General features: G+C 43.7%; 1 protein-coding gene across 5 annotated transcripts in view; it reads right to left on the bottom strand.

Annotated features, from left to right (window-relative positions):
- The window catches only part of LOC147027319 (nebulin-like), a 247,279-nt gene that overhangs the window by 157,698 nt on the left and 67,239 nt on the right, over positions 1–22,342 (bottom strand). For all 5 annotated transcript variants that reach the window (XM_085876653.1, XM_085876654.1, XM_085876655.1 and 2 more), the window contains exons 28-47: positions 21,950–22,054; positions 21,335–21,442; positions 20,806–21,117; positions 14,824–15,027; positions 14,615–14,719; positions 13,749–13,856; positions 13,191–13,502; positions 12,850–13,053; positions 12,654–12,758; positions 12,329–12,436; positions 11,761–12,072; positions 10,421–10,624; positions 10,153–10,257; positions 9,839–9,946; positions 9,083–9,394; positions 6,409–6,612; positions 5,758–5,862; positions 4,346–4,453; positions 2,164–2,475; positions 1,108–1,311 (exon numbers count right to left, since the gene is read on the bottom strand). In XM_085876653.1, coding sequence (XP_085732779.1) covers positions 1,108–1,311; positions 2,164–2,475; positions 4,346–4,453; positions 5,758–5,862; positions 6,409–6,612; positions 9,083–9,394; positions 9,839–9,946; positions 10,153–10,257; positions 10,421–10,624; positions 11,761–12,072; positions 12,329–12,436; positions 12,654–12,758; positions 12,850–13,053; positions 13,191–13,502; positions 13,749–13,856; positions 14,615–14,719; positions 14,824–15,027; positions 20,806–21,117; positions 21,335–21,442; positions 21,950–22,054 — 3,645 coding nt within the window. The remainder of the gene's footprint in view (positions 1–1,107; positions 1,312–2,163; positions 2,476–4,345; positions 4,454–5,757; positions 5,863–6,408; positions 6,613–9,082; positions 9,395–9,838; positions 9,947–10,152; positions 10,258–10,420; positions 10,625–11,760; positions 12,073–12,328; positions 12,437–12,653; positions 12,759–12,849; positions 13,054–13,190; positions 13,503–13,748; positions 13,857–14,614; positions 14,720–14,823; positions 15,028–20,805; positions 21,118–21,334; positions 21,443–21,949; positions 22,055–22,342) is intronic.

Below are 22,342 nucleotides of genomic sequence, written 5' to 3'. Positions count from 1 at the left end.
GGCGTCACACAAGAACCAAAACTTTCCCTTTCAATTTCCCTGATGTTTTTTTTTCTGTCTGCCATTACATTACTCCCTCCACCCTCCTCCACACATTCACACCCACCTGAATCCTATTCTTCACCTCTGCCTCCGAATTACCATCCCCGGTCACTGTTCTTCCCAGATACTCAAACCTATTAAACTCCCGGATCTCCTCTCCTCGAAGCTGATATTCATTTCTTTTTCTCTGCTGCCCAACCCACATCACCTCCATACTCATCTTCAATCTATGCTTCCCAAATGCCTCCTTCCACTTCACCAGTATCTCCTGCATCTCGCGCTTACTCTCCGCCACAACAGTCAGATCAGCCACACACTACCCCTCACTCACCTTCCTCCTTCCCAACTCCATCACCATGATAAACACGGGTCGGCTGAGAGAGCTTCCCTGCCTCAAACCGATGTCCACGCCGAACTCCTCGGACATCCCAGGACCAACGAAAACATTTCCCTTCGTTCCCTTGTAAATCCCTTTCACCAACCTAACCTCTACTTCCGGCACTTCCATCCACCTCAGTGTCGCCATCACCATCTTTCTCAGGACAGTGTCGTAGGCCTTCACCAGGTCCACAAATCACAATGCCATCTCACCTTGCACCTCCAACCTCTTCTCCTCCAGCTGTCTCAGCAAGAACATGCCATCTGGCATTCCCCTACCCTTTCTAAACCCCTGCTGCTCTGCACCAAACTCCATCTCCAACACTCTTCCTGATCCTCCTCAGTTCCTGAGGACATGACTTCGGAGTAAAATTCCTCTATATGCCCCAGGATCTTGAACATTGCCCTCCCTCAGACATGTCCTCCAATCCTCCCTTAAAAGAGTAATGAAGTTTAACAAACTAATATTTTGGTATTGGGATGTAAATGGGGTTGAAGAAGCAACATTGAGTGAAAGGGTTACACTTATCGGCATTGACGAGTAATATGATGCTGGATGAATACATGCAGCATGCAACATGACTGCAGCAATCACAGAGAATGATTTGTTGCTATTTTATAAACATAAAAATTGTGATTCCATTGAATTTTGTGCAACTTAGCAGAGGAGATATGGCATTGTCGTACATCACTGAGGTTCTCTGCGTTGATTTTAGCCTGAACGAGGATGGGTAAGTCAGGGATGCTGGTGAACTTGATATCGGCAGGGTGTTGCCGGTACTTCTTCTCGCTCAAGATTTCTGCCGCTCTCTGGGCCTTCTTGTGCTCCAGGGAACCCAGCAGGAACCATCCTCCTTCTCGCATCCAGTCAAGATCTGATTTGTACTCGATCTGCACAATCCAACACCAGCTAGCTTCTTAGATAACGCATGTTGAGCAACAACCGACATTCCAAGAATCATTGACGATACAAGTAAAAACTGACTGTTATTCCAAGTGCAACTTCTTTAATGGTCCCAATTGTTCCCAACTTCTTGTTCGGTCGGCTGAGGAACGTTTTTGGCCCAAGTGTTTCACTCACCTTGATCTGGCCAGATGGAGGTTCCTTCCACATTTGACTGAAGGCGACTAGAATTTGGAATTTGTTCAGGGTGCCGTTGATAACTCACCTCTTCTTTACGAAAGTCGCCATGGATCATTAACGTCTAACTTTTGCTATAATTTGTATGCATCCTGTGGCTGCTGGTCGCATCGTTGCTGGGGGTGCGGCTGTGTCGCTGATGCAATGCCCCATTTGCAGTAAAGCTGGTCCTCATTTTACCGACCACGGAAGGATGATCGGCTGATTCAACCCACCTGGTGTAATCTAACAGCACAATAGGGGCTCAAACTCAAGACCCTAACATCTGAAACCAGCCACTTTAAACCGTCAAGCCAACACCAGGCATAACATCCAACTATTGATCGCAGATGGGATGCGGAGCTTAACACCATCCGAGGTGCACCACATTTTGTGATGCAACACTCTTCCCTCAAAACACTAATCCAGGAATTTAACCCAGGCAGGACAACTCAAATGCTAAGTGCGCTACCTCTGCACCATCTTTTTGGAGGTACCATTCTGGCAAACAAGACAAAATTTAATTAATCCACACCTGTGGCATCTGAGGTATATATTGAGACAATCCAATAGTTACAGGAAATTAAAAAGAAAAGCACCATATGAAAAAACATAATTCTCACATTGTTTTGCAGATCCTGCATCATCTTGGCTTGCTGCACACTCATGGCATCTGGAGGCAGGGTGTAACGGTGGATTTCTTGTTTGTAGTTCATGTCGCTGGTCAGAGCTTGGGCCTTTTTGGCCAATATCACATTCAGCATGTCAAGGGGAGTTTGGTAACTCGTCTTCTCCTTCTCATAGGCCTTCTTGTACTCGCGGTCACTCTGGATCTTTGCCACCTTCATGGAATGGACCAGTTTCGGGTCATCCTCTAAGCTTAAGGCTCCAATGGGATGTCCTTTTTCTTTTTCGTAAGCCTCTTTGTACTTGTACTGTCAAAATAAAGGAAAATGTCATTCCGTGCACTCCGACAATGTCATTTTACAATTCATGAATATATATTTTACGAGTTACACTTTCACTTTCTGAATGACCCGGCAGGCCATCCCGTGAGGGAATACATACAAATAGCACCTCTTAGCTGGAATGGTGAACACGCACGAGGGTACATCGTCACCATTCCAGTTTAGAAGTACGAGTTAGGTATACTGTGTACTACTCCCTCATGGGATGGCGTGCCAGTTCAACGCCTGGAGGGAATCCAGTCCATCTGATGATGGCTATAGTGATCCCCAAATTGATTGTGTGACCATGGATTCTGGCCCTGTTGGCTGGGATTTTTGTGTTTGTACGACCATTAGCTTGGCCTTAAGGCAAAGGTACATGCATATAAGTTTGACAAGTTTTGGCTGCATACTTTGGTTGGGGCCGAAGTATATGTCCATACGTTTGTTATAATGATTTGTTGTGATATTTTTCAACACCTTTTTATATTTAAAAAAAAAAAAAAAAGGCCATCGCCAAAAGGAAATGATGACCGGGGAACCAGGAACACGTCTGTGGATTGAATCCTTTCCTAAAAAGGATGGCTGGGGATTTGCCATTAAAAAGGCTTCTAAAGCCGTGCAGGCTCACTGATGCCGTCGTTGGCAATGTTACAGCTGACACTGCATTATAGGCAGGGGACGGTTCTGTGTTTTTCACACACTTCCATTGAGCAGGAATGCATTTAATTTTGAAATATTTATTCCTGACTCCAATTTAAAGATCTTATTAACTGTGTAAAGGGTACCTAAACAGGGTTGGGTGTGTGGCAGACACCTCCTGTTGCTCATGACCCCTGCAGCAAGCATTGGTATGGCACGGGGCCTCTTCAGTCACCATTCCAGTTAAGAGGTGATACTTACGTGTGTACTGTGTATGTATTAATTTAATAAACAGGAATAAATTACTGCGTGGGGCTAGTGTGAAAAAATTCTGACTCAACCCTGGACTTGAACCAAAGGACCTCATCAATGGGATAGCTTTAAAGACATAATCACATCACCGCCCACTGAGCTATTGAGTCTTCGGGACGTCAGAAATTTCTCACACTAACACTGCAAGCTTTATAATGGCCAGTCTTACATGCCTACGAGGCAGACCCCATGTGGTCTGTGTCGGTGTGTGTGTGTGTGCATGTGTGTAGGTGTAGGTGCATTTGGGTGAACACACGCAGTGAACCCTTGTTTTACATGGGTTTGCTTTACGTGATTTCGACTTTACACATATAATTTTCTGTATACCGTTCTGTTTTACGTGGGTCTGGTATCGCTTTTACATGGTATTTTTCCCTCGGTGTGGGTCGGTATTCTTCGTCTTCCGCCGTGGTGTCGAGTGCTCTCGGTGGTGCTGCTAACGGTGTGGATGCCGAGACATGCAATGCACACCATACTGTACTGTACTTATCTCTCCGTGTCAAGACTGCTTTTCGTGAAATTATAACTAAGTCCAATATTCCTGGTTATTAATGCCCTTCGTGGTATTTAACATGTCTTCCAAGAGGAAAACTGTTGCGAGTGGTGAACCAAGTGCAAAATAAGTCGACGAAAGTGATGTCTGATACAGAAAGTGGAGGTTTTGGATAAGCTTGGTCAAGGCAAGAGTGCGGTGTCACTTGGCAGACACAATGGCGTTAACGAGTCCAGTAAATAAATGCACAGAAAACACAAGGGGTAGTGAATGGTCTGGTTTTATGCCACGCGTGAGAGTGACTCCCGTAAATCGCTTCAAGTTGACCCTCAAAACTCAAGCATCAATCGTCACCTCAAACCATTACACCTCTGTTGCAAGAATTTCTCGAATATAATTCATGAAACTCACCTCACTGGCGATAGCCCTGGAGGCCTTAGCCACTCTGATGGGAATAGCATCCACTCTCAGGTCATAGCCCTGGGCCCTCTGCTTCTCGAGGCCAATCTTGTACCATTTCTGCACAGGTGGGTCAATGCGATGAAAAGCGTCAACTCTCAGTTATTTACACGGCACCAGTTTGATCAATTACATATTGCAGTGTATATTAATTGTGGAATATCTTATTCAAAACAAATTAAAGTGAATACTTTCTTTTCTTCTTTTTAACAAGGTGGGGGCTCTTTGAAGAGCAAAGAGAAAGAAGGAAAAGGCAACTTGTGGATCGGACATGCACTCCGATTTTTGGCATCGACAGCATCCAAGAGTTACGGCTTACGCTAGTTGGCCGGCTGATGCTAGTTGATAGAATGCAGAAGTAGGAGGCTTTGCATGATGGTCTTTTCCCTGAGAAGATATTTTCAAAGAGGAAAGGACTTCATGACAACTCATTTCTGGATTTCATAACCTTTCTTACAATTGGAAGAAGGATGACTGGTCTTTCGTTTTGAGGATCAGTCTTGGCATCCTGCTACTGGAAAATTGCTGAAGGAAAGTACCAAGGTGTTAATTTGTTGAGACCAGATGTCAGGGCCTGCATGATGATTATGTTGCAATTTCCACATCCCAGGATCACAATCGTGCAGGGATATTTCGACAATGTGAAGAACTCAGTGCATTTTCTATCTAACAACAGGACAGGTTTGTGTAAGGGTGGGCAGACGATACACTGTTACGCTAAGGAAGACTAATTACAAAAAAAAAAAATTTCGCCCCTCTTTCGTTTCGGCGATTTATGGGTGGTGCTATCTTTTCATGCTGCGCATTTTTAATGCCCATCAAGAGTCAGTCACAGTGTTCAGAACTAGAATCACGTGTAGACAACACCAGGAGGGGTCGTCAGATCACCACCCCCTGTCTGAAGCGGGGTTCCACTGGTTTCTTACTGACAATGCAGTAGTGACGATATGATTTTCAGAAACTTGGGAACAAATCCTCATTCTGCTGCCTTCAGCTGAATTTGAACACTCAACCTCGAGGAAGAAATGTTGGGCCTCATCACGAGACAATCATCATATCTGACATTAGTAAACACCAGGTGTACAGTGTTTGAAAATAAAGAAAGTCTGGATATTGAGTAAGGAAAACCAATGGTACGTGAGGTGCTTACCTGTAGATAAGAGTACTTTTTGAAACAGAAACGAAACGTACAAGTTTTCAATTATTGCAGTACTTTTATCCTCCACAGACACATCGTCTGACCAAGTATCCATCAATGCAGGAGGATGTTATTGTTATCTTTCCAGTTTTATCTATCCTAAGACTTAGTGATAGTATAAACTCTTTTATAAGCCTCAACACCTGTATGGATATGTTGCACTCACATCACTGATGTTGTACGAGTTGAGTTTGGCTTGGAGTAAATCTGGAGTATCTGGCATGATGTGCACTTGGGTCTTCTCCTTCTCCCAGGCTTCCTTGTATACCCACTGACACACAAATGGTGGCACATTAATAACATTCCCCTGACATCAAAAACAAATGAACTATAAATCAGCCATTATGTTGGTGGTTTTACTACTACTACTGCCCAAATTAAATCCACCTTCTTTGTGGGGTAGGCCATGGGGGAGGTTTGGCTGAAGTCTTTAATCAACTAGCTCATCAGGCCTGACATTTGACTGGAGCTGATTTGGGCAGGAATGTGTAATTTGTTCAGTGTGCTGGAAATAACTCGCATACTCTTCGCTAAAGACACCGTAGCTCTATGTCCAAGTAATGCTAGTAGACAGGACACCCATCTTAAAGTGCATCAGAGGGACGGAACATTTTGTTTTGCAATGCTTTGCATATAAAGCACCAATTACAATCGTTTATTTGCAAGTCAGGATTCAAACCCAGACTAGATGGCTCAAAGGTAAATACACTCCCTCTGCATCTTCCTTTTGGAACAAATAATTTCACTGCCCATACATTTTTATGTCAATTACATACAGATAAAAATAAAGACACATTAAAGACCCGATTAAACTTACATCATTGAGGTTTTCCGCGTTGATCTTTGCCTGAACGAGGATGGGCGAGTCGGCGATGCTGGTGAACTGTAGAGTGGCTGGGTGCTGCCGGTACTTCTTCTCGTTCAGGATTTCTGCCGCTTTCTGGGCCTTCTGGTGGTCCAGGGAGCCCAGTGGGATCCAGCCTCCCTCCCTCATCCACTCCAGATCCGATTTGTAAACAATCTAGCAAATATACAAATAGTTGATATGCCTTCAGAAAATAAGTTAGAGTATGGAGGATGAAATTCTATGTACGACAATGGCTGTGCAGTCACGAGGATTAGTATCTTAATGGAGAAATTTTGCAGTGTGTTCGTCAGGCAAGAGAGTGAGGACAACTGTCGACAAAATGGTTAAAAAGTCATCCCAGAGTTCAGTAATAATAAATCAGGGAAATATAATCTTCGGATGTACTGTATTAAGAAGGGCATCATGTACAATTCAAAGGATTTTGGCCTTTTGGTGCTGTATAGCTGCTGTCTGGTTTGACTTGTATTACATTCAGAGATAAGTGCATCATTGCAAACATTAAAACCGACTGAACGAGGGATCTTCGATGGTTTCAGGGCTGTTAGTTTAATGTCAAGATAAATTGTAAAGGTTGAACTTTGTGCATTTGCTGAACAAATTATACGGAATCCGAGAAAAATCTTTACAACAAGAGAGCTGTTCGTGTGTCTGTCTGTGTCGCAATTTTTCTCAGAGATGGTCAAATGGATCTTCGTCAAACTCAGAGGTTCATCAGTGAGTGCCAGGAAGTGTTTGAAGCAAAAAAAAATTGTAAGATTTTGAAAGAAAAAGTTGATATTTTTTGTTTCGATTTATTTTTTTTAAATCACTCCATAGTGCCTAAGCCTTTACAGCTACACGAGAGGTAATATTAAATGATCTTCGATATCATCCCTTAGTGGGTATAGGGAAATGTTTTCGGCCCTCACCAAGAATTTAAAAATATATATTTATTTATTTGTTCAAAATGACAACAGGATTAAAACAGCATTGAGCAATGCTGGGTACCCCCCCCCCCCCCCCCGCTAGTGTGGGACCAAGCTTTATGTACACATTGTTATCAATTACAATGATTATTTTCACATTGATAGAAAATGAAAATTGGTGTTTGGAAGTGAAGATGAGTCGAGAAAAGCATCAAATTCAGTTGAATAAAATGTTTTTCAAACTCGTTTGATGTCTGCCACATCATCAAGGTCAAGGCCTTTAAGCAGAAACACGTGCCTCTTGAGTTCCTTCGAACGTAAGAAGCCACACGACTGAGGAAATGCGTGCACAGCGAGCACCTAACCAAGCAAATGCACGAGGATTTCTCTTGGATGATTGGAAGTGAAGTCTCGTTATATTTTGGCTCAAAACAGTGTGAACAATCCTTGTGCAGAAAATGTATTTTGCTATTTTCACAAGGAACAATGTCAGAATTTAAAAAAACAATTTGTGCAGATTGCACGAGCAATACTAGAGAGTTCCCGGAATACGATACCCCACGCAGTGTTTCAGTATATACCTCAATTTTAATAAAATAATTATTTTAAAGATCGTTTGAGAAAAAAAAAAATATTTTCATCCGAAAGTTTAGCTCTATTAAGTAGTCTTATACAGCACCTGATATAACATGTCCAAGTACTGTAAAACTGGACGTTTTCAGAAGTATTATGAAGGCGATTTGTGTTCTGCAGTATTCACGTGTATAATTCAATTTTAATAAAGGTTTCAAGGCATATAAATAAATTCATTCTGGGTTTTACCGCCATTTTACCCATTGTCTATTACAACTGTCTATGCCTATGCCTGGTGTTGGCTTAATGGTTAGGGTGGCGAGCTTTGGATCCCAGGGTCCTGAGTTCAAATCCCGCTCAGCTGTTGAATTAATACCACGTGTGGTTAACTGGGCCTGTCATCCCATCCTTCCGTTGTCGGCAAAATGAGTGCCAGCATGCTGGTATACTGTGTCGGAGTGGCGAGCCGTCCAGGATTGTGCTAAATAGCCAAGGAGACTGCTTAGGCAGCACCAACGCTCTGCAGAGTCTGGTCCCAATCTCCTCCTCCTATTAAATCACCCGATCCAACACGTTACATTAGTTGTTCGTGCCTGTTGTTTGTGTCCTTCATAACTTCCTTTAAAACATTAAGTTTCCTGTTTGGAAGATTTTCAATTTTCTTTGATTGCCAGGCAGGTCGACAGAGTTAAATATTATCTCAATCCGCTCTGCACGTGTGCGATCGGGACAAATTCAAGAGCAAATTACAGTAAAACGGCAAAATTGTCTTGTTCATGTTCAAAATATAACATTCAATTTAAATAAGTTGTTCCTCGATCATGAACTGATAAATCAGATTGACGGATGGACATGAACCAATTGCTTAACCCTGCTTTTCGCTTCGCATGTGTGGGGTAGTATACACTTGGAAAAGTGAATATTAGGGGAAAACGGGGCAAAATTGCACCCGAGTACCACTTTCAGATCTACACATCAAATTAAAGACATTGTTGAATTGTTATGCTAAGGAAAAATTAAATTCCATATTCACCTATTTCGAATTACATCCTGCAGAGAATTTTCCCACCGAACACTTATCCTTTGTGTTTTGTATTTAGAGAAACTATTTTGGTTTCAGAAAACTAAAACACAGCAACACTTACATCGTTGCGCAGCTCCTGCATCATCTTGGCTTGCTGCACGCTCACTGCATCAGGCGGCATTGTGTAACGATGGAACTCTTGTTTGTAGTTAATGTTGCTGGTCAAAGCCTGGGCCTTTTTGGCTAATATCACATTCAGCATGTCCACGGGAGTTTGGTAACTCGTCTTCTCCTTCTCGTAGGCCTTCTTGTACTCGCGCTCACTCTGGATCTTGGCCACTTTCATGGAGTGGACCAGCTTGGGGTCGTCCTCGAGGCTCAGAGCTCCGATGTGATGTCCTTTATGTTTCTCGTAGGCTTCCTTGTATTTGTACTTTTGTGGAAACAAGAAATTTTTAAAAAATCAAAAAAAATCTAAGTGTTAAAGTAAAGAACAGTTCGAAAAAAAAAAATATATATAGAAATATAAATTTAGGTGTGGAATAGAAATATGTTTTTTTTAATTTGGCAATAACTTTGTATTTCAAAACATTGGGTCCGACGACATTTTGGATAATCATATTTTCCAAGCTATATATATATATATATATTTTTTTTTTCTTCAACCTTCAGGGTGACGTAGAAAGCTGAAATTTTGTGTGTGCCGATAGACATCGAAGCTTGTACACCAGGGAAAAAAAAATCAGAATCATCGGATCCCCCAAATCACAGGATCCCCAACCATAACCCCCACCCACCTCCCCCCTCCCCAATTCATCCTTGACAATATGACCCCTTGACATTTAGAAGAGTAAATTAAATTTTAAAAACCACTCACGTCGCTAGCGATATCCCTGGAGGCCTTGGCCACTCTGATGGGAATAGCATCCACTCTGAGGTCATAGCCTTGGGCTTTCTGCTCCTCCAGGCCAATCTTGTACCATTTCTGCAGGCAGATGTTTTACGAGATCATTTATACGAGTACATGTTGAACATCACAGTTTAGCAATAACAATGAAATAAATTTGTCCTTTACCTTATTGTTTCCTTTTAGCATATGTGGATTTCATTCAATATTATCGTAAGTATTGAAAACTCGTGTAAAATAACTAGAAACAGATTTTTGGGGACCAGATGGGCCATTTCACCTACATCGCTGATGTTGTACGAGTTGAGTTTGGCTTGGCACAGCTGTGGAATGTCTGGCATGATATGGACATGGGTCTTCTCCCTCTCCCATGCTTCCTTGTATATCCACTGTGAGACACCATAAATCAAGTTAATTTAACAACATTTTAAATGAAATTTCAAAACGAACCACAAAAAAAGTCAGTATTTTGTTGGTTTCACTGCCCATACATTATTAGATCAATTGCGTTTGGATCAAAATTGAGACCTTGGAGCCCCCAATTAAACTTACATCATTGAGGTTTTTCGAGTTGATCTTGGCCTGAACGAGATCTGGTGCGTCAGGGATGCTTGTGAACTCAAAGGTGCCAGGGTGCTGCCTGTACTTCTTCTCACTGAGGATTTCCGCCGCTCTCTGGGCCTTCTTGTGCTCAATTGAACCCAACGGGATCCAACCTGCCTCCCGCATCCACTCCAAGTCCGATTTGTACTCACTCTGGACAAATCATAAAGAACCAGTCTTAACAAGTCGCAGAATGACAACAAGCTCATCTTTTTCTATAATGCACAAATTAAAATAGGTTTTGAATAATATTTCTACTTTCAGAAGATAAGCCTGCAACAATCATGAACACTGCATGTTGAATGTTGGAAATTTCCAGGCATTATGTCGATTCGCTAACGACGACTGAGCACCGGATGCAATATTTAATAGGCACCCAGCACAAAACGGTGTCGAGTGTCGATTACATACTCGAGGCACTCAACACTGCTGTGTTACAGCCAATTCATAGACCAAAGGTTTTCACCAAGCTCTGCCAATTGTCTGGCAATGGTGGCCATGAACATTTTGAACATGGTTAACTTGTTCAAAAATTGTGATCAAATTTCATTGCGCTTCTCGTCAGAAAGTCATGATTGATGGCACAAAGGGCTGAAAGATACGAAGATCGGGGGCGTCACCAGACTCGGTGATGTAACGGTTCAGGGCGTCTGCTCGGAGTCTGTGGTTTAAACGCCATGCCGAGGTATACCAAACACTTTAGAAATGGTACGCACATAGCTCCCTTGCTTCGCGCTCAGCATTTAAAAAGGATAGAGCATGGACAGACAACCATATATTGGTAATAATAATAATGCAGGCTTCAATGGCCCTAATGGCCTCCTCTTGCATCAAAATTCCTTCGAAGGGAACTCATATTATCGAAGATGTGCTTATCCACTGAAATACAGACCGTTCCTACAGGTTTGGTGCAACTTTCCGACGAGAGATAATGCTCTAAATGTAAACCCTCTTCAGATTTTAGACTTGAATAAAGGTCTTGGTGATCCTTTTCAGAATATTTATCATCCTCTTTGCATAAATCCCCGTTTCATCATGATTAGTCACCGGCATCATTTCATGCGTATGCCCTGCATGTAATATATGAACAAACCCCTCTGAGCCTTAGATATGGTACTAAAAATAAATGTATAATTAATTCGATAATCAAGTGTTTCTCAAATACTGAACTATTTCACAGTTTCGATTTTAAAAAAAATTGATAATTACCTCCAGGCTTTAAGTCACAAATCAAATTTTAAAAAGTTTCTAAATTATGACACAACACAAGTGGTAAAACCAGGCCTCACATCATTGCGCAGGTCCTGCATCGTCTTTGCTTGCTGCACGCTCAAGGCATCGGGAGGCAGGGTGTAACGGTGGATCTGCTGTTTGTAGTTAATGTTGCTGGTTAAAGCCTGGGCCTTTTTGGCCAATATCACATTCAGCATGTCCACGGGAGTTTGGTAACTCGTCTTCTCCTTCTCGTAGGCCTTCTTGTACTCGCGCTCACTCTGGATCTTGGCCAGTTTCATCGAGTGGACCAGCTTGGGGTCATCCTCAAGGCTTTGGGCTCCAATGTGATGCCCCTTTTGTTTCTCATAGGCTTCCTTGTATTTGTACTTTTGTGGAAACATGTAATCAAAATTAGCAACGATGAATGTTATAATCTCCATGTAATATTTCCTACAATACCAGCAGTAAGCCTCTGGGCCTGGTACTTCAATTGCAATTTACAAGCAGATGTTAAAGATGCTGTTGGCGAGGAAACAAGCATGCAGGCACAATTGCAGCTCAATAGACCATTGAAATACATATGAAACCCTTCGCCGAGAAGACGACAGTTGCTTATATTTCCATGAAGGAGATGGAACTCACATCACTGGCAATGGCCCGGGAGGCCTTGGCTACTCTTATGGGAATAGCATCCACCCTGAGATCGTAGCCCTGGGCCTTCTGCTCCTCTAATGCCATCTTGTAACATTTCTGTACGGTGGGAACAATAAAAACAATACAAACATGTTCTACTCTCTCGTAAGCATCATTTTTCCGTTAATAAGAAAACAACACACGATAAATTGGATGTACTTCTGTGATTTCACTTTAGATTCATAACTACGAAAATAAAGTTGAGAGAAATCAGATGCAGAATTATTTCATTGAATTACAGAGAGTATTTGGCACGTGAGTTTGTTCCACCCACATCACTGATGTTGTACGCATTGAGTTTGGCTTGGAGCAGAAGTGGAGTATCTGGCATGATGTGCACATTGGCCTTTTCTTGATCCCAAGCTTTTTTGTACATCAACTGGAACAGAGGTGGACACTTAATAAGGATATTTTACATCAACCACCAACAAGCTACAATGAGCCACAATCCGTAGTTGCATGCTTAGTACATCACTGAGGTTGCTCGAGTTGATCTTGGCCTGAACGAGGCCAGGTGAGTCAGGGATGCTGGTGAACTCGAGGGAGGACGGGTGCTGCCGGTACTTCTTCTCGCTCAGGATTTCTGCCGCTCTTTGGGCCTTCCTGTGCTCCAGGGATCCCAGTGGGACCCAACCTCCCTCCCTCATCCACTCCAAGTCCGATTTGTAGGCAATCTGTTTCACATCAAAAGCAAATTTGATATTGACAATAGCAGAATGCATCAATTTACAGCGACGTTTATATCGGATTTGTTTGTGTAAAACCGGCTTGTGTTCTATCAGAAAAAAAATCTTTACAGCACTGTCCTCACATCATTGCGCAGCTCTTGCATCGTTTTGGCTTGTTGCACGGTTAACGCGTCGGGCAGCATTGTGTAACGGTGGAACTCTTGTTTGTAGTTAATGTTGCTGGTCATAGCTTGGGCCTTTTTGGCCAATATCACACTCAGCATGTCCACGGGAGTTTGGTAACTAGTCTTCTCCTTCTCGTAGGCCTTCTTGTACTCGCGCTCACTCTGGATCTTGGCCACTTTCATGGAGTGGACCAACTTGGGGTCATCTTCGAGGCTCAGAGCTCCGATGTGATGCCCCTTATGCTTCTCGTAGGCCTCCTTGTATTTGTACTTTTGCGGAAACGAGAAATTAAATAGAATTACCACAACTACAGGATCAAAGTGTTATAATCTGCACGTCATTTGCTTACGGTGTTCCTCATGACACTGCAATTGACATGCCGATGAAATAAATTGCTGCTGGGGAAGAAATAAGTAAGCAAGCAAATTTGCAGTTAATCAATGTCCAGTATTGGTGAAGTGGACACTGCCCATCTAACTACTTCCGTTTGCATTTCCATGAAGAATGCAACTCACATCACTGGCAATAGCCCTCGAGGCCCGAGCCACTCTGATGGGGATGGCATCCACTCTGAGATCACAGCCCTGGGCCTTCTGTTCCTCCAGGCCAATCTTGTACCATTTCTGTGCAGGCAGATTTTTTTTTTTACAGGATCAGTCATACGAGTTCACATTAAACAAACATCAAATCTTAACAAACCAATGGAGGAATGAAGTCCATCCATTTGCCCCCTACCGGTTTCACAGGAGGGATCTGTAGGTTTTCCTGCCTGCCTGCCATCCGATCATCCATCCGTCCGTCCATCCATCCCACCTTTGGTTTTTTTCCCCATACCCTTTAACATATTCAACTGAAACTTGGTACCTGGCCTTATTATTAAAAGTTACAGAACTAGTTCAAGTTTCAGGGCATTTCGTCAATTTTTCACAGAGTTATGCCCTTTTTGGACTTTGCAAATGTCACATCGGTAGGGGACGTGTCTTGCAAAGCAATTCTCTCTCTTGTTACGACTGTTTCATGAAATGCTTTACCTCGAAATTTGAGTTCCCTTACAAGGTATTTCAACATCTTAACCTTCAACCTTACAAGGTACTTCAAGGAGGCTACGCAATCGTTGCCAACATATGGTCGGTCGTTTGTCCTTGCAACATCCTTTTTACATGCTGAGCATCAATAAATGAAGCATAATGTACCGTTTTTTAAAAAGTTTTGATGACTTAGACGGGTCAGATTCGAAGCACCGACCTCCAGACTCAAAGCGGATGCTCCAACCATTAAGCCAGAGTCTGGTTTTATACCATCACGCCACCAAGTACCAAGAACTCGTATTACACTGACGAGCAAGATGTTATTTTTGACAGGGAAGGGCCATTTCACCAACCTCACTGATGTTGTACGAGTTGAGTTTGGCTTGAAGCAGATCTGGGGTATCTGGCATGATGTGCACCCGCGTTTTCTCCTTCTCCCAAGCTTCCTTGTATATCCACTGATACACAAATAGTGACAATTAGACAACATTTTTAACATCTATCAATGAACCGCAATAAGCCACAATGTTGCACAATCCATACATCGTTGCACAATCCATACATCATTGAGGTTTTTCGAGTTGATCTTGGCCTGTACAAGATCGGGTGAGTCAGGGACGCTGGTGAACTCGAGGGAGGACGGGTGTTGCCGGTACTTTTTCTCGCTCAGGATTTCTGCCGCTCTTTGGACCTTCTTGTGCTCCATGGAGCCCAGTGGGATCCAGCCTCCCTCCCTCATCCACTCTAGGTCTGACCTGTAAGCAATCTGATGAGGTGAAAGCAGGGATTAAATGAAATGCGCATTATTTCAAACAAATTCCCCATTTTACCCAAAGAGACCGATAAGAACCAATTCATGGTCACATACGAGTGCGGTTTTAAGGCCCTCAGAACTCCCAAAGACGAAGATTGTCTCGGTCATGTCCTATGTTCAGGTGATCATTATCAACGGACCCTCTCCCACCAGCTGGGGCTATACGAGACTCCTACCTCCCACCTCCCCCACCCTCCCAAGCTGAAACGTCCACCCCCTAGGGTCTTTATTTACCATTTAAAACTTTCCTGTGCATCCCACAAGTACAACTACCAGTTCTCAACTCATCCATTGGTACAGGATTGTACAAGAGGTCAAACAAAGAAACACACACACACACACACACACACACAAATAAACCATTTTTATCATGATCAGGAATTTCTAATGATGAAGCTGAGTCTATGGTCCGACCACTTTCACATCGGAGACAGATCGGTGGTCTCTGTCCTCCACCGTTTCCTTTCAGGTCTTATAGCCTCTGCTCTTTCTGTGCTCTACCCCACCCCACTTCCCCCCAGGTTTCTCCAGGGTGCATGTGGTCCAACAGCAACTCCCTTCTGATGCAATTCCCAAAATCCAGGATCACTGCTCACCTCCACTCATTTGTTCCCCTTTTCTCCCAACTGTGGAACCAACTGCCACATCCACTTCATTCTCATTCTTCCCTCCAGGTCTTCAAGACAGCTGTTCACCACCATCTCAAATTATCTCTGATCCAAAACCATGATCTTTTCTACCCCCCATTAAGCCTCCCAAGCCCACCTCTTTCCAACCTTCCCATTTTCCTTCCAGTGAGTTTGCTTCTGTATCCTTCACATCCACCCCGTGTCATCTCCTAGTCCTGGTACTTCCTCATATCCTGATCTTCAAAGTCTCTCTCTATTTCGTCCATCAACCCTCTGTTGTGTGTATCCCCCCTTTCTTCTGCTGTTCGTTTTGTTCCGAGAGACATTTTGGCTGCCATTTCAAAGTGTTAAAAGTCATCTTCAATCCTCGGTAGATGGTGGCTTCAGACCTGCTGTCGATTTTCACACCGAAAGCCTCATGATCATTAATCATGACCGAATCCACATGACCCCATAAGATATCTTCCGGTACAAGTTTGCAGGAGGCAATTTATGAACAAACAATTGCTTTTTTCTTTATTTTTTGTATACATTGTCGAGGCTCATGTGAGAGTGAACACACAACGCGCAGCAAGAGGGGCGGGAGACAAGAGGGGCGGGAGAGGGAAGGACAAAACAGTGGGGAACAAAGACATTAGGAGATCTGTGGAAGGGAGAGGAATGGGGTGGAGAACACAGGGAATACAAGATGGATATTACAGGGACTTTAAGGAAGGAAAGCAGGGAATTTGAAGGAGGTGGGTTTGGGGTGGATCAACGGGGGTAGAAAACATTAAGGATTTGGATGGGGGGAAATAAGAGATGGTGGTGAATAGCTGTTTTGAAGGCCTAGAGGGAAGAATGGGAATGAAGAGAGTGAGGGAGTTTTTTCCAAAGGTGGGGAAAAAGAGGAATGCAAGAGTGAAGGTGAGCAGTGATTCATGATTTTGGTAGTTTTACCAGAAAGGGGGTTGTTGGCGGACCTTGAGCGCCTTGCGGAAATATGGTTGGGACAAATCGCAGACAGAGTGGGGGAGACCGGAGAGGAGACAGTAGAAAGACCACCGACCTACCTGCGGTGAGAGAGTGAGAGGCCCAAAGACTCAGCCTCATCGTTGGAGATGCCAATGATCCTAAATGCCTTGGTTTCCACAGCATGAAGCCGAGAAAGGTGAGGGGCAGGAGCAGCAGCCCAGAGAGGAGAGCAGTACTCCATCAGGCTGCAGTCGAAAGCTTTGTATGTGGTCAAGAGCTCAGGTGGGCCGAGGAAGGACTTTGCAAGACGGAGGCTTCCCAGTTGGTGACTGGCTTTTGAGGCCAGGTTGGAAATGTGGCTTTCCCAGGAAAGATCATGGCAGATAGTGAGACCCATAAGCTTGAATGAAAGAACTTCTTCCAGAGGATTGTTGAGAAAGTAGAGCGGGGTTTTTTTTTCGAAACAGTCCTATTGGAGAGACACAGTGAGAGTGTGAGATTTGTCCGGATTGAAAGACATGTTCCACGTGTTGGACCAGTTTGTGATTTTACCCAGATCTGCAGTGAGCGAAGAAGCTGCTGCTTGCAGGTCTGTGGGATGACAGATGCTACGGCAAAATGTGGAGTCATCAGCAAAGAGATAAGGATTTTACAGAGTCGGAGAGATCATTGGTGAAAACCAGAAAAAGAACAGGGCACAGAACACTACCTTGAGGAACTCCAGCCTGGACAGGAAGGGGGATGAAAGAACTCCATTTAGGGCCACACGGTGACTGCGACAGGAGAGGAAGTCTGCGAGCCATGAGTGGAGATGGCCTTGGATACCATGGGAAGAGAGTTTGGTGAGCAGGGAAGTGCCAGACTGTATCGAAAGCACGCGATATGTCGAGGGATGTGGTTCTGATTTCATGCCTGGCATTAAGGACCTCCATCCATTGTTGGGAGAGCAGAAGCAGCATATCCAGGGCAGAGTGACCTGGTCTGAAACCAAATTGATGAACGGAAATCAAGCCATTGGAGAAGAGGAAGGATTTGATGCCTGAAGCGATGATGGATTCCATCACCTTGCTGATGATTGGGAGAAGGCTGATTTGTCTGTCGTTGCAGGGATCTGTTTTTGCACCTTTTTGTGCAGGGCAGTAATGTTTGCTGATTTCCAAGCAGATGGCAGATGGCCTTGAGCAAATGAGAGGGTGAGTAGAACAGAGAGAGGGTGAGCAAGAGCAGAGGAGCAGGTTTTTAGGACACGTGGATGATGCCATCTGGACCGGTTACAGAATCTGAGTAAAGGTTTGACAACAACCTCTCCACTTTGTCAGGAGAAAAGGACACAGAGTCCAGGGACAGTTGTGTGTGACTGGGTAAGGTGGGTACAGAAAGCGATGGGATTCAGACACAAGATTTTGATGCAAACACCGAGTTTAGGCATTCAGCCTTTTCACGTGCGGTATCAGCAGTGCGGCCATTTGAGGTAAGGGAGGGGATGGAGGGGGAACATACACCAGAAACAGATTTGATTAGACGCCACCAGGATTTGGAGGAGGGAGAGAGGTTTGAGAGTTCAGACTTGAGATGAGAAAGATGTTGTTTTCTGGCTCTCCTGAGGGTAGATACACACTTGTTCCGAGCTTTATGGAAGGAATTGAGATTACCCTCATTCGGGTTTGCTATCCATGAGGCAAAGGCAAGTTGTTTCAAGACAACTGCCTCACCACAAGCTTCAGTGAACAATGGGCGGGAGGAAGGGCAGGACAACTGAAGACGAGAGGGGATAAATCTGTGCATGAGGGAGAGCAAGTGTCTTTGAAAGAAGTCCCAGGATGAGTTGATGTTGGAGAAAGTAGTGATGGGAGACCAGTCTAGAAGTTTTATGGCTGCTTGGAGGTCCTCACAGTCGGTTTGAGTGAAATGTCAGGCTCGATGGTGGTGAGGTGGTTACCTGATAACAGCCGAGAGATGTCCACTTTGACAAGCACGTGGTCAGAAGAACCGATTTGAGCGGTGGAAGAATAGCAGATATTGTCAGGGAAATTTGTCAAAATCAGATCCAGAAGAGATGGAGTACCATTGGTTGAGATCCGGGTCAGGAAGTTGACTGATTGAGTCAGTCCCAAAAATCTTTTGCTGAAGTACCATGACAGGTTGGAGAGGTACCCACACCTAGCCAACTGGCATGATGATATTTGAAGTCACCACATATGAGGAAGAGAGAGTTCGGATGAGAAGATAGAAGTTGGTCCATGTTTTCAGATAGTGAGATGTAGATGGAGTCATCACTGTTTGGTGGACGGTACAGTACACATATAAACATGAGGTGGGAGTGGAGAGGAAGCCGGAGCCAGGGGTATTCCTGTGGGTGTGGGGGAGTGAGGGGGGTGAATGGTGGGAGAAGGGTGAGGGGGGAGAGTTGAGGGAGAAATGTGAGGGGGGAGTTTTTGAGAAAGGTGAGAGGGAAGCTTGGAGGGAGAAGAGTGTGATGGTTGCTTTGAGAGGGAGCTGCGAGAGGAGTGAGTTGGCATTGAAGTAAGAAAAAAAAGTATGGTCGATGGAAAGCGAACATTCATCGGAAACTTGGGTTTTTTTATTTTTAGGTCAGAGATGCGATTGAAGACATTTCTGGAGGGATGCAGTGAAGGCGAATTCACAGAATGGAGAGAAGAAACGCTGCAACAGTTGGATTTTTTAGGCAAGGTATGAATGAAAGGTCAAAATGAGAGCAGTCTGTTTAAATAGTAGAAGAGTAGTGCATTATGATACGGTAATGAGAACCACACGTGTTTAAGAGGAAGATGAAGCATGAAAAGCGATAATTATTATTTATATTTATTTTATTATCATTTGATAACTTATTGGTATTGAATCACAAATCTTCACGAAGAAAGATGCAGAAAGAGTGTTTGGCTAAACTCTGCAAGACGAGTTAACGTTGTTTACACCGTCTGTTGAAAGCTTGTTGGTGGTGTGACAATGATTCTTATTTTTCATGTTTTAACTACTCATTGCTCTGATTGACAAGCAAATTAATGGATCTCAAATGAACGAAGCAGAAAAATCCCCAAAAATACAGGGCGTTTCAAAACGCTGGAATCACAGGAAATATTATTAATTTTTACCTGTGCCAACGAAGGTGGATGGAGGTTATGTTTTCATCCCTCTCAGTCAGTCTGCCTGTGAGCAGCGTATCTCGAAAAGTTATGGACGGATTCGGACGAAACTTGTTGGACAGGTCGGGTGAGTGACGAGGAACAATCGATTCGATTTCGGTGAAGATCTGGATGTACATGTGAGAATTTTTTTTAAATTTTTGGAAGCGATTCTTCACCATTGAAAGATGTGGCCAAAAACGACATGGAGCATTGCACTATAAAACCCTGTGGTCTGATTCAGACGAAAATTGGTGGACGTGTCGCGTGTGCGACAAGGACCAATTGATTCGATTTTGATGAAGACCTAGATTGGGATCCGGCCTATCAAGGGGATACAAAATGCAAACTGTTCAGCCTGGCGGAGGCATTCACTCAACCGAGAGCCTTTAGATTTTATTTTTTGAGCCGTTAGGGTTCGTTAAATCGATATCATCGATATCAGTGTTAAGAAATGTTCAAATAAACTTACGCAAGTCGGTGACTCGCAATCTGAGCAATCTTACTACAAACGCAGCTCATCACGTATGTGGGTATGCATGTGTGTAGCCAAAACAGCATCCCCTGGAGCTGTGGGTGCTCGCCCAGAAGTCGATGGGAAACTGAAGCGAGAATTCAATGTTGTAAAGATATATGTGCAGTTTGTGCACACATTATTTAATTTTAAACTAATTAAATAATGCAACCATCACAGAACCCGGTTAAATGAGCTGTTTGAGAAGAACAGTATTTTAGCACCCGTCGTCGATGGGCCCTTCAGCTAGTTATTATAATAAAATTGTGAAATAATGATTCCAGACTTTTGAAACACCCTGTACAGTACCGGTACATTTCAGTGCTGCCATTTTCCAGAGCTATCGATCGTGATTTTGGCGCATTTGAATCGTCTCCATGATATTTATTTGTGCTTCGTAACAAATGAGTAATCATGTGTATCATGTGATCATTTTGCAGTGGTTGAAAAAGAATTCCAGGTTAATCGAGCATGAAAGAAAGTTTCTCACATCACTGCGGAGACCGTAGGCCATCTTGGCCTGTTGTGCAGTCATGTTGTCCGGTGGCAACCTGTACTGGTGAATCAGGTGCTTGTAGTCAAAATTGCTGGCCAAGTTCTGGGCCTTCTTTGCCAGCTCGACATTCATCATGTCGAGAGGAGTATGGTATTTGGTCTTCTCCTTCTCGTAGGCCTTCTTGTACTCACGCTCACTCTGGATCTTGGCCACTTTCATCGAGTGGACCAGTTTGGGGTCGTCCTCCATGCTCAGGGCCCCAATGTGATGGCCCTTCTGTTTCTCAAAGGCTTGCTTGTATTTGTACTGTAATAAAGAGGAGCATAATTATTAAAGTTTGGTGCAACTTTATAAGAGCAAACCGAGTCCCCAGCCTTCTTTCCTGTTGTCTCTTCAAAAGGTTTGTGCATGCCATCAGGCCTGGCTCATGTTGAAAAATATGGCAGAGCATCACCAGTAGGTGAGCACAAGTTAAGTGGAATAGCAAGCTGGTAGGTGCTGAAGGCTTTCACTTTTCACTTACGTCACTGGCGATGTCTCTGGACGCCTTTGCGACCCGAATGGGAATGGCATCAGCATTGAGGTTATGACCTTTTTCCTGGTCTTCAAGCCATTTGGACTTGTAATAATTCTGCAAAAACATACAATGAAAATTTGCTCAAGAGCTGCTGCCAACTTAACTCTTTGGAGGTATGCCATGGTACAGCCAGTATCAAGCACGAACCACGTACCCAACATGTTTAATATCGGGATACTTCCTGCAATAGCTTCAAAGAATTGATTAGTGGGAAGTGGGAATTTTAAAAGTGGGAAGCACCCGCATTGACGGATGGATGCATGCACACCGAGACAGAGCTCCACCACTCCTCCCACACACCCACTCCTTTCTCCTCCAAAAATCATCGCTCTCTTCTCCTTATTCCTACCTTCTGCAAACCACCTCTCCTTTATCTCCACCACCTTTCCCAGCTTCCATACTCTCCATTTCGCCCCGATCACGATCTCTCTTCCACTCATCGTCTCAAGCATATTATTTCTCAATTTCGCGCCAATTGACACACGTACATCCATGCACACTTGATACATTGATGGTCTTCAACAAAGGACAGCTATACATCACCACTTTCACTGTACTCACTTCACTTATGTTGTAGGCATTCATTTTTGCCTGGATGAAAGCGGGAACATCTGGGGTCATTGTGTATTCATGCTTCGCTTGTTCTCCTTTGGCCTTGTATAGCCTCTATGGTAGAAAGATGGACACTTTTAAGCAATAATGCAATTGATTTCCCTTCTGAACTCATCATTTGCTTCCTGTTGTTTGCTGGTTGTACTTAAATTTGTGAACAATTATGGAGAGTCAATAATTAGAGATCGAAATAAAAACTTATGGAGAAGACGTAAAACAAATGTAAATTGATACCGTGATAAAACGAGAAGGGCACTCGGTCGAGCGCATACCTCCACCCCGTAATGTCCGATCCACAAGAACATACCTGGCCAAATACATTTTTGAGATATCATGCTACAT

The sequence above is a fragment of the Eptatretus burgeri genome, chromosome 4 (assembly GCF_056783735.1).
Source record: "Eptatretus burgeri isolate ZD-2024b chromosome 4, Ebu_testis_v1, whole genome shotgun sequence".
NCBI classification, from domain to species: Eukaryota; Metazoa; Chordata; class Myxini; order Myxiniformes; family Myxinidae; genus Eptatretus; species Eptatretus burgeri.
Note: the sequence above shows the minus strand (reverse complement) of the source record. Positions and strands in the feature narration are given on the sequence as shown.